The sequence below is a fragment of the Haliaeetus leucocephalus genome, unplaced genomic scaffold (genome assembly GCF_000737465.1).
Source record: "Haliaeetus leucocephalus isolate CR32 unplaced genomic scaffold, Haliaeetus_leucocephalus-4.0 Scaffold184, whole genome shotgun sequence".
Classification (NCBI taxonomy): Eukaryota; Metazoa; Chordata; class Aves; order Accipitriformes; family Accipitridae; genus Haliaeetus; species Haliaeetus leucocephalus.
The window spans coordinates 341,610-353,652 of NW_010972620.1; the positions used below are offsets into that span (position 1 = coordinate 341,610).

The 12,043-nt window shown below is 39.0% G+C and overlaps 2 protein-coding genes across 8 annotated transcripts in view; both read left to right on the top strand.

The window, feature by feature from the left end:
* The first annotated feature begins 8 nt into the window (after positions 1-8).
* NSMCE4A (non-SMC element 4 homolog A (S. cerevisiae)) lies at positions 9-10,195 on the top strand. The gene is made up of 10 exons (XM_010564669.1): positions 9-340; positions 1,630-1,710; positions 2,299-2,429; positions 3,521-3,672; positions 5,665-5,764; positions 7,146-7,236; positions 7,738-7,832; positions 8,618-8,666; positions 9,376-9,467; positions 10,050-10,195. Exons 1-10 carry the CDS (start codon positions 52-54, stop codon positions 10,131-10,133), a joined length of 1,164 nt encoding a protein of 387 aa, XP_010562971.1. The 5' UTR covers positions 9-51; the 3' UTR covers positions 10,134-10,195.
* Positions 10,196-11,566: 1,371 nt separating this feature from the next.
* Positions 11,567-12,043, top strand: part of ATE1 (arginyltransferase 1) — an 82,880-nt gene continuing 82,403 nt past the window's right edge. For 6 of the 7 annotated variants that reach the window (XM_010564662.1, XM_010564661.1, XM_010564665.1 and 3 more), the window contains exon 1: positions 11,910-12,022. In XM_010564662.1, coding sequence (XP_010562964.1) covers positions 11,920-12,022 — 103 coding nt within the window. In that variant the 5' untranslated portion in view covers positions 11,910-11,919. Of the gene's footprint in view, positions 11,668-11,909; positions 12,023-12,043 lie in introns of those variants that run through there. The other variant, XM_010564663.1, reaches the window with a different exon arrangement.

The following is a 12,043-nucleotide window of genomic DNA, read 5'->3' on the forward strand; positions in this document are numbered from 1 at the left end:
TCCCGCCCCTCTTCCGTGGCGGCTGGTGGAGGCCCGGGGCGCCGACCAGCGATGTCGGAGGCGAGCGGAAGCCATGATCTCTTCTCCTCGCAGAGCTCGGGCGCGGAGAGCGGCCGCCTCTCGTTGCCGTCCACCTCGGGCAACGGCGCCGTGCCCCGGCACGACCAGCAGCAACGCCTGTCGAGCCGCCCTCGCCTGCCGGCCTCCGGGGAGGAGGGAGAAGAACTGGAGGCGGCGGGCGACTCGCCCAGGCCGCCGGAGAGCGCCGAGGACGCCGGCGATGACCGCAGCAGGAGGATAATCCGGAACCAGTACCGGGAGCTCATCTACAGCGTGCAGCGTAAGGCCCGGGTGCGGCTGCCTCAGGAGTCTCAGGGCCGCCGGCCTCTGCCCGGCCCCGGGGCGGCCGGCCCGCTTCGCCTCCGGCGGGGATGACTCTTTATCCCGGGGAGATGGGGGGTGCCGGGGGGGGGGGCCGGGGCAGCCGTTTAGGTGCCGGGCTGGTAGCTTGAAGATATTTTTTGAGGAACTGCTAAAGCTTTCGTGGGCACTCGTTGAGTTCCTCGGAGTGCTGAAATCTTGGGCCTGTGATTAGATCGAAATTGGTCTCCCTGGAAGCACTTGCAAGCCCAGGGACGACAAGGTTGTGAGGGATTTACCGGCACTTCACGTGTGTGACTGCATGGATGCAGGGGAACGATCAGCTTTAGACCCGGAGGTGTACTGAAAGCCTTTAATGTTGCCTTCGTGGTATTTGAGCTTTCATTTGAAAGGGCAGGAACCAGTATCCGCCCGTACCAGAAAGTTATTCTTAGGCTTTCCAGAAAGTGCCATGGGATTTTTAGCATCTCTCTAGGTGGGTGTGTCAGTACTTCTCCCGTGTGTGGAGTGTGCTGTTTTCCTCATGAAAGCATAACAATGGTTGTTTGAGTAAGTGCTGTCAAATTTAGCAACATGTGCTGTTAGTTGTTTTCTGCATACATGCTAAATTTGTAGGGTTGTTTATGAGAGAATACAACGCAGTTTATGGATGATCCAGCCTGTGTTTATGCAGAAGACCAACAGTGGTATGTCAGTGCATTGAGTACGGTGTAGGTCCTTAAAAGCAGTGCTATGAGTCGCTGTTCAGAATTGAACATCTGAAAGCCTCGTTAAGTCATATGTGTGCTGTTATGTATAAGTAACTGCGTTTGACATGGTGATCTTCAGATATCACCAAGCATACATTTTTGGGGGTTGGTTGGTTTCTTTTGTGAAGATCTGTAATAACTTATGGATAAGATGAATAACATACAGAAAACTATGGTATCTGGTAGCTGCTTTGCCACAGATACAGATATTTTACTGGAACCAAGAGGAATCTGGGATGTGCTAACATAAATTCAACCATATAAATCTTATTCCACTGAAGTAAATGGAAAATTACTACTTCAAACTGAGTTGGTGCATAAGCATTAATAAAAATAGAGCCTATGTACTCTTGCAATTAATGTACTGTAAGTATATTCTGTATTTTTGTGTGTATGATGGGCTATGAACCAGCCAGTTTTGATTAAGGTGTAAGTATGTATTTCTTGATGCTTCTATATTTAAGTAATTTAGGATTTCATTTGTGTCCCTATCCCACAGAAAATCGTGAGGATATGCTGAGTTCAAAAAGCAACAGACTGACGGAAGCCTTAGAAGAAGCCAATAAACTGTTTAGTGGAGGTAAAACAAGTTCTGTGGTCCTTATTAGAGGTGTTTGCTTGACAGTTGGCCAAGTGTGAGGCAATGATGCCTTATAAACAAAAAAGGGCAAGAGAATGAAATTGAAGTCCATGTACATTATCAGAATTATTAAAGTAAAATTTGATATGCTCAGTTGAAGAGGAATTGTTTGAATAAGGTGATATGGGGAAATAAATACCATTACTTTAGTGTTTATTTGCACTTAGAAATACTTCGTGCTTTATCTTGACTCTGTAGAACAATATATGTAAGTAGTACATTTATGAAAGATATGAGTGTAGAGGGGTGCATTTCACTTGGAGAGATGGAAAACGTATCAATGAAAAATGTGTTTTATTCTTTAAGATAATGTGTTATTTTTCCATGCTTGCCTTTGTCAGTGTCATCCTCTCCTTTTTTTTTTTTTAAAAATGCAAATATTATTGTAAGGATCATATAAGTAAGTGTGTTACAGGTCATTGCAATAAAATGGTTTACAAAGCTCAATACCCAGGATAGTCTATATGCTAAATTTTATTATTTTTTTACAATTTCATAATATTAACATAAAAATCTTTTCTGTAACAGTTTCCTGTGCACGAGAGGCTGCGCTGGATGCCCAATTTCTGGTCCTAGCATCAAATCTAGGAAAGGAGAAGGCCAATGAGTTGCGCTCTGAGATGACAGCATTTGATTCACTAGCATTTGCGGAAGACTTGGTAAGTTCCTGACTCTGAATTTGCCAACAATTTTGCTAGAGGTTTGCCCTATTTGTTACAGAATCATAAAATAAAAGCCTGAGATTGTCAGCAGGACATGACAGATCTGATGGAATTTAACACTCTTCCTATGAATTTCTTCAATTAACTTTCTGGTTAGTGTTGTTCATTGTTTTAAACTGTGTATTAAGCATTTCCATTATGCATAGGGGAAAATATAACTTAAAATGCAGCCACGCAGCTACCCCCACCCTTGCATTGTTGCATTGCTGCTACTTTATCACAGTGCAGTCAGTTCGTGCTCTTAGGGTAGTACTGTGCGCTTTTTTAATACCCACTGTTTTGTAGTTCCTCAGTAGCTAAGTAGTTTCTTTATCCTGTCCACTGCCTTATATGTTTTAGGATAGAGTTCTCAAGGCCCTGCATCACTGACATGAAATGGGACTTTGGATTACTTGCACGCTTTTAGACTTGACGTGTTTGTCTCTGTACTGTGACTGAGTGGAAGAGTCAGTTCAGAAAAGCTTTGAAGCAGACTTTTTTTTTTTCTCCGTGAAAATTTTCTTTTATGTTACAGCAGATTAATAAGGAGTCTGAGCCTTTGGTCAAGTCTAGAGCTCTGCAGTATAAAACCCCATGAATTTCAATTGTTTTATTCAAGTTTTTCCTGGGGAAGTCTGGATTGGTAGATGCAGGATTGAGCCAAATAAGTCTTTTTTACAGTATTTGAGGAGCTAGGCTTCCTGGAAGTGTGTGGTGTTCAGAAACTGTGAGACATCTTATCTTTATAGTGCAATTTAAGTAATGCTTTGCTACTTCATACGTCATTGAAATTCTATTGGAATATAGGCAGTTTTATTTACCTATAGCTTTTTTTTTTTCATTCCTTGCTGATGCTTGCTGAACACAAGAAGTCTGTATGTGAGTGTTTTCCTGTTTTCACAATGTATTCAGGAAAGTCAAGGTTCTTATGCAGTGATATTAAATACTAATCTAGCAGGACAAACACCGTAATACAGTATTTCACCATTACTGTATTTACTGATTTTTTCTCTAAGTGAATTTTCATTGCAGCTTTTCTTCTTTTGTAGCTAACCTTCATGGGTATAAATCGTATAGAAGTAGAAGAAAATGATAGTGATTCTGAGGGCACTTCAGGTGGCTATTTACCTAGTAATGCCTGGCATAAACTGGGAGAAGAAACAGAAAAATACTTCAGAAGAGCACCTTCTTTTCACTATATGTAAGTTTATTTAAGGAAATCGTATATACTGCAGCACAAGCTAATAGCCTTAATTGATTCTTATCTTTAATGCCCTGGTCTTGAATAGAGTTTAATCTGGGGTCACACAGTGTCAACAAGAACTTCTGTGTGGTCTCTGTTCTTATGGTACAGTGAATGCTTTGTCTCCAAAATATTCCATATTTCTCTCTTTGATTTTGATTTGGCTTGACTACAAAATAATATCACTGGTATCTAGTAGAGATAGCAAGGTATTCTTGATTTACCTGTTCTAGGTCAAAACCAGTAGAAGTGATCCTCTTTCCTTTAAAAGCTGACTCTTCCATCATCTTTCTCTCCCTGTGCAAAGCTGCAGCCAGAATCATGAATAGAGGAACCTTTCGGGTTTTTTTCTTTTTTCTTTCTTTCTTTCCCAGACAGTTATGGAAGGTCAGTCCTTCAGGGTCTATATCTTTTATCTGATGATTGTATTATCATGAAGAGGCCAACAGTTCTTTGTTGTACGTCTGTGTTAATGGGTTGTCTTTTAGAATCTTGCTTTCTGGCTCTGCCTTCAGAAGAAATCACCTGATTACCGGCAAGTGGCCTTATGTAGAAGCAACATCATCTCTCCTTATGCGTAGGCAACCCATTTAGTAGGAGCCTTTTTAGCTGCTGTCAAATGACCCTTAGTCACCTGGCATATACACAGTGCTCCAATTTAAATCTCTCATCAAGTCAGCCTAGAATAGCAGGATCTAGTTCAATTAAATTATCCACAGTAGAGCTGATAGAATATTATTCAGTTGTCTATGCTTTTACACTTGTTCCACCCTCCAATAAGTATCACTGTAATTGTAACAAAGTTACTGAATATAATCATTTGATCATGCAATATCTGATATTTAACGTTGGATAGCTAATTGAGATATTTCAAACTTATGTTTGCACTTTAAAGCTGTAAGCTCTAAATGATAAGTATATTTTTCAATCATTTTTATCATCTTAAGACAAAACTGACTGCAAGAAAGACTTTTTTTCTCATTAGTTGCGTTTTGACATCTTAAGTAATGATGGGCTTCTTTTGATGGAGGATGTGTGAATATTTGCAGAGTGTTAATTTTAAATAATAAAGTGTAGTTCTCAGTTTAGGAAAAGAACACTTATTTCTGACTCCATCTATTCCTGTCTGAGGCCTGAGTTTAGGTTTTTTTCATGGTCAGTCTGTGACTTCTGAAATTGAGCAGTCACAACTCACCCAAGATAAGGAAAAATAGGTGCTGCAGATTTTTTGGCTACTGGCTGAACTAACTTGGGTTGAGTCTCAATTCACACTCTCTCGTTTAGGCATCTAACTTGGTGGAGATTCAAGGCAATCAAAGTTAGGAGCCTAAGTTCCTTATGTAGTCAATAGAGAGAGGTAAGCATTTCAAGAAAGTGCATAAATCTAGCATGTATATTATGCTCACATTGTTTATTGAGAAGCTTTGGATCTCTTCTTAGTGTACTGAATGTTCTATTGATTGACTATATTTTTAAAATGTGTGGCTTTTTTTTTTTTTAAAAAAAAGCTTACTCCAAACCTGAACTTACAGAAATTAAACAATAGATGAAAAAGAGAGAAATATTTTATGGAGAGAGTTTTCAGGCAGAAAAGTTTATAATAAATTCAAATGGAGATATTTGAGGATATGAGCCATATATTCTGTTTAATTTCTTAACTAGCTTTAAGAAAAGTAGATTTAAAGCTTTCAGTTAAAAAAAAAAGTTGGAGTAATTGCATCAAATTTTATACATCTGTTGTTAATTCTGGTATGAGGCTGTCGACATATTGGGAGCAACTTCTGGGGATGGTTCTTTATAGAAATCTCTAAATGTGGTATCATGATATTTTTAGATATCGGTCATTACTTTGCACTTCTATCAGGAGGAGATCAACTGCTCAGTATGTAGATTTCTTATCATACAATGTAAAATATATTTCCATATATATGTTCTTTTTATATCGGTTAGGTTAGGATCTTTCAAGTCTGATCCTCCTGTACCAAGGCAACGGATAGAGAGGCAGAAAAAGGCTACAGGAGGAGAAGAAAAACGGGCAATGCCTGCTCAGGTTTGTGAAGCGTTATCTTTATTAACAATTTGTTGTGGCATAGTTATTACAAGTGACTTTTAACTATCTCTGTTCATGTTGTTTTGGGTTTTGTAGTGATGAACTGTGTAATACTAAAGGATTCAGATTTCATTATTAGGCTGCTTGATTTGTTTTGTGTGGACTGCAGTATTTCACTGAGTGGAAGGAAACAGGATTTACAGACTGGTTTCAAGTTCATATTAGCTTATTTGCTCTGATGCTCTTGCTTTGAAAGGAAACAAAAAAGAAACTTCTTTACATTAGCCTGTTTTCAACTTTTATTTAAAAAGTGTCTAACAGTGTGTGGCATTTGCACAGAAATGAGGTTAGCAACAGTAAACTAATTAGCTCATTTAACCGCTATTTTCCCTGCTTTCTGTTTCCCTCTTCTTTCTGTCTTACTCTCGCAGAAAGGCAAAAGTCTAAGTATACTTAGAGAGGCTTACATTTGAAACTTTGAAAAAATAAACCATGTTGTTACGGGGAACCTCTGGCTGATAATGCCAGTACATAGAGGCAAAATGTTGTATATGTCTTTCTAAATACAGCCTACTTCACAATAATCCAAATAGTGATAGAAATTATTCTGATACAGTTTGTACTGGGAAGAAGAGGAGCTGAAGGGTTTGAGAGAGTTGCTACCAGAAGTGAGTGACTGCTTTTTGTGGTTTGCTTAGGTAAACACTGATGATCAGCATACATGTCATTCTGTGTTAGAGATACAGTTGTGTGTGAAAGTTTCTGTAGCTTGCTTTATTGCAAGGTGGTCAAAGGGAAAGTGTTAGCTAACAGGAACAGCAGACACGTTACTGAAGACTGTACTTGAAAAGTGAATTTGGTACTCTGTTGATTACAGTGCTTGAAGGACGATTTGGAGTAGTACCCTGCTTTACAGATAATGAACAAATCTGTAAAATCACAATAATTGTGTCCTTTGACCATGTCAAACTTCAGGCCATGATGTTTCTTACACGTAAACTTAGGTGCCTTTTCTGAAAAAAAGTTAGGATCTTGATGAACTGCCCTTCTATGCTTATAAATAAACTTCAGTAAACTCACAGACTATGTATCACTAGGGGTAACCCAATTCCACAGAACTATTGGAAAGTAAGCATAGACCAGTAAGTAGGCTCAAAACATACAAACTGTGGCCTTTCAGTTTGATATTGTAAGATGGGAATTAATTCCTAAAGCATTTTGTAAGTTGTCTCATGTTTGCATAAGCGTGTCTGTAACTGTGCATGTGTGGCGTAGAGAGAAAAAACTATCTTTCATGTTACGTGTTCATAAAAGGCCCTTTTCATATTCTTGTCTTAACAACAGTGATTATTTGAGGTGAAGCTGTGTTTCTTTTTTCCAGTTAAAAAAAATGGAGGAGTCTCATCAGGAAGCTACAGAAAAAGAAGTAGAGAGGATCTTGGGATTACTGCAAACTCATTTTAAAAATGACCGTAAGTGTGATTCGCTTAAGCTTTTAAAGCGTTAATTTGAGAAAATGAATACTCTTAATCTTCTACAGTTAAGAGTGATTAAACTATAGAAACAAAATTAGGTGGGGGTCGCAAGTAGAAATCTTTGTGTTGAAGGATATATACTGACTGTTATTTTTTATGAGCACTAATCAGTTGCTGTTTGATTGCAAAGTAAACTGAAATCCTACCCTCTCCGTCTTAGTAGAGCATGCCAGTGTTTAGAAGGCAATCAAGTGGTCACTCTGTATGTGTATGCCTGTGGCACAAGATGGCAGAAAATAACATTCTCTAGAAACTTTGTTTCTTTCTGCAGGCCACTGGGAATTCAGCATTGTAACTAAATTGACATAAACATTCAGTTAGCTTTTAAAAGGAGTATTGACTTAAGTTTGTGTTTAGGTATATTAGCTCTTTGTCTACCACCTTTTTGTTTGTGTTTTTTTTTTTATTAACAAATAAAATTTGTTTTTGCATCTCTAGCTGATACACCTATTTCCTTCTTTGATCTTGTGATTGATCCAAACTCTTTTGCACGTACTGTGGAAAACATCTTCCATGTGTCTTTCATTATAAGGGTAAGGCATGACGTATTTCTTGAAATCTTATTTTAGATACTGGAATTACCTAGAAATATTGTTTTGTTGTTTTTATGGCTTCGATGTTGACAGATTAGGGTTGAAATACTGGGAATCCTAATTTTTTTTCTACAAACAGTCTGTGATATTTTGGTAATTGAATAAAAAAGAAAACAGAGTTGACAGATTAATATTTTTAATTAGATTTTTCTATTACAGTCAATTTACCAACAAAACAATCATGAAATTTTTGCTGTCAATGCACTTCTCAAAAAGGAATCCTAGCTCACTTTATTTTAGATTATAGAAGAGTAGTCATAGAGTATAGAAGAGTTATTGAGGTTGTAGGAAAGTATGTCACTGCAGTGTTTTCTGTTCTTTTTGAATCTGTAGATTTGGATTTCAAGCTATACTTAGCTTGTCTAATAAATAAAATTAATTTGGGAAAAGAGAAAAACTTAGAAACATATTTTGACTAAATTCAGGTTTATAATGAATAGTGATGTGATTACAAAGCATTAACTCAAGTATATTTAATGACTAATAATGATTTTTAATAAAACAATTTTTTTTAATCCAACAGTTACTAACTGTCATATATCAGCTGCATTCTTCATAAGTGCTATATTTAAATAATTTTTCTTATTTGGTATGCTAATTAAGATGCTTTATCAATATATGTATCTGTTTATGATTATGTAATATATTAATTAAAAATATGAAATCTCAGTGCATTGTCCTAATTAGCTCTAAATTCTGAAATTTTAAATCCTACTGTCTTTTAGGATGGTTTTGCAAGATTAAAGCTGGATGACGATAAATTGCCAATAATAGGTAAATCTAGTTTTGGAAGACTATAATAATTTTTTGTTACAACATTGAAAAGTAGCTACCTCTTACGTGTTCACAAAGTTTTTGGTATATTTTTAGCTGCAAGAGTAGAGATTCAGGGATATGCAGTGAATGTAATTGAAGGCATGAAGAGATCTATGAGAGGAACTGAAAGGATCGAGTCTCTTTAAATATTAAAATATGGAAAAAGGCCATTATGCTGATCTATACAAATTAATCCTACTAATAGAAATAAAAGGTTATTACCTTTCCTTTTAAGTGATACTTTCTCTAGTAAGTATATGAACATTGTTACACTTTGCTGAGAGAAGATATTTCTGTGTGCAAGAAGTCTTCTTTGTCTATCTGAGTTGGGAAGTGCTGCAACTTCAAAACAGTTGAAAAGGAAATGCCTTCCTATGTACAAGGTCTTTGGCTTTCATTCCCACAGGATATCAATGGGATTAAGACTTTGGTGGGATTTCATAAAGGATTAAATACTTAGGTCCTTCTGGGACTCTGAGAAAAGTTAGTCTTTAAAATTTTAGGAGGTAAGACTAAAGTAATTTCTTAAGAAGTGTATAGTACAGGCTACTGATAGATAGCTTAGTGGAGCATGTATAATTGATCTGTTTTTTGTGAAGCTTTTGTGTTCCTGGAGGAAGGTGACTTTACAAGTATAAAGACTATGAAAACACTATGTTTCGAACAGAGCCTTCAAAAGACAAGGCGGGAGGGGAGGATGACCGTAGTAATGGAGCACGGAACCAGGTTGTCATATCTCTGAACCATCAAGAATGGAAGGTATAATAGATAGCACTTGATACTTTTGATTTTATTTTTTTTTTTTTAAAGTGTAAGAATGCATGTGAGGGCTGTGCTGTTATGTACTCTGATAAGGATAGGTGTTCCTGTATATATTACCACTACATTTAATTTTATGGATTCCAGGACAATCACAAATCTAATTAATGCTTTTAACTGCAAGAAAACTGAGAATTGGGATAGCAATTTCATCTTGGAGCGTTGAAGCCTGGTCAGTTTAAGTGCTTTTAAGTTGTGCAGTGACTTGCCTTTACTGTTTTATATGAGGACTGCATAAATACGGAGTCTGTTTCTTCCCTTAATGTATGATACTTGCTTCTAGAGGGGAAGTTCTCCATGCAATTTCCTCACTGTTTGCTGTTTGTAATAAATCTTAGACAAAAAGTAGTTTTTAGCACATACCACTCTTCTTTGTCCCTCACTCAGAATGTGCAGAAGAAATTTAGTAATTTGAAATAGTGCTTTAGTATGAGAAACTTTATTACTTACCTGGTGGTAACTACAATTAAATTGAAATAGTTCAGCTCTTGTAACTCACATACTCTTGTCATATCTAACCAGGAAATTGTAGAAACATATGAAATAACAGAACCTATGATTAGCCCTCCTCATCATAGAAATGAAGAAGAAATGGAGATAGCTTAATTCCTCAGGTAAGTTCTTTTAATAAATCAAACTAAATAAGGATACAGTGCATGAGTTCCTTATGCATCTGGAAGAGCTGCAGGGAAACTACCTGTGACTTAAAAGTGTAGAAAAACTATAAGCAGGGTAACTGTATAACATCTGGAACATCTCTGTATTCTTGATCTCTTTATGGAACAAAATGTAATCTAGTCTTCTACGTGGTAATTAACTGAAAAAAAATTATTTTTACATTTGATGGTCAGTTAAGTGATATACTTGAGTTAATTTTTGGAACTTTATACTCAGAATGCAATGCTGTGAAGAATCATAGCTTAGTTTTTGTACTTTTTTTTTTTTTTTTTAACCTGCTGACAGCTGATGTTGTTAATAGAGTAGTCTGAAGAAGGACTTAGGGAAGTGGGAAGGGAGACAGCCTGGTTCCCTCTAAAATCCTTTAAATGACAGGATTGAATTCTTTTATTGTCACAATTGTCTAGTAAGTTCCAAATCTTAATGCATGTTGTCTTAGTGTTTTCTCTTTTCTTTCTCCCTAGGTGCCTTAAAGAAAATATTTTAAAATGCTTCCTTCAGAGAAGATTTTTATATGTATATATTGTAAAATTAAATTTATTTTTTATCAAAATATCTTGACACTTTATATAAGCTGTCTTGTTTATACCTGTCACAGGGTTATTGCCATATACTTTCTATTTATTATGGTTTTGTTTACTACTTTCTAAGTGTCAGTAAACTTTATATAAGCTTTCATAAAAAGCACCTGCTATCCCCCTTCTGTCATCCCTTGTCTCTCCCCAATAGCAGCCTGCAAGTGCGATTTACATGGTTAACCATCTCTGCTGTGACAATCTTGTTATCTAGATGGTCTTGGGTGCTGCAGGAAAAATTGATATTGTCTTCCTGTTCTTACTCTTCTGGAAATCAAGGTTCGAGTTTGGAAATTTGATCTGAATTACAGATAAAAATTCCTCCTTCCTTTTTTCCTAAGTGTTTTTGGTTTCGTAACTTGGGCAGGACAGCTTTATTAGGCCATGACATTATTTTCTTCAAAATAAATGAAGTCTAGCTCCATCTCCAGAAGATGCTCTTTGGAGCACCACTGCCTCTGGAGGTTTTTAGGATTTCATCCTTCCTTTTATCATTAGGCAGGGTTTCTAATGAAGCAGCTGAGGTGGTAGGGACCGAGCGATGTTCTGTCCTGCTGCTACCACCCCCGTTAGAGCACGTTTCTGGGGGGTGATGAAACGCGGTCAGGCTCTGAGGGTACGCGAAAACAGAGCTGGATCCTCTTTGGTTATCTGCAAGAGCACCGAGAGCTCTGTGCCCGTCTCCAGCAGCAGGCGGGGGCCCGGCCCGCACCTCTGAAGGCGGCAACCTCCGCCGCTTCGGCCCGGGCGGGGCGCTGACGGGCAGGGCCGCTGCCGGCCAGCGGGACCGCCGGGCGCCATGCCCGCCGCCGTGGTGGAGTACAGCGGCTGGAAGGAGGGCTACCGCTGCGGCTACTGCGCCTCGGAGCGGGGGAAGGTCTCCGCCGGTAAGCGGGAGGAGGTGGTGAGGAGGGGGCCTGCCCGGGGTCCTGTGGTGGGAGCCGGGGGCCGGGGGAGCGCGGCCGCCCTCAGTAAAGATGGGGGAGCTTGCCGGGGTAAAGATGGCGGGGCGGCCGTTTCCTGTGGGCGCTGCCCGTAGCGAAGATGGCGGCGGTTGTTTCCGGCCGTCCCGGCGCGGCGGGCAGGGTGCCGTCCTGAGGCGGGCGGCGCGGCAGGGCGAAGGGGGTCACCGGGGGGAGATGGCGGCGGCCGGCAGCTCTGCCAGCATCGTCGAGTACTTCGGCGGAGAGGATGGCTACCGCTGCGGCTACTGCAAGAACGAGACCGGCAACCTCTCTCATGGTGCGGCCCGCGGGCAGGGCG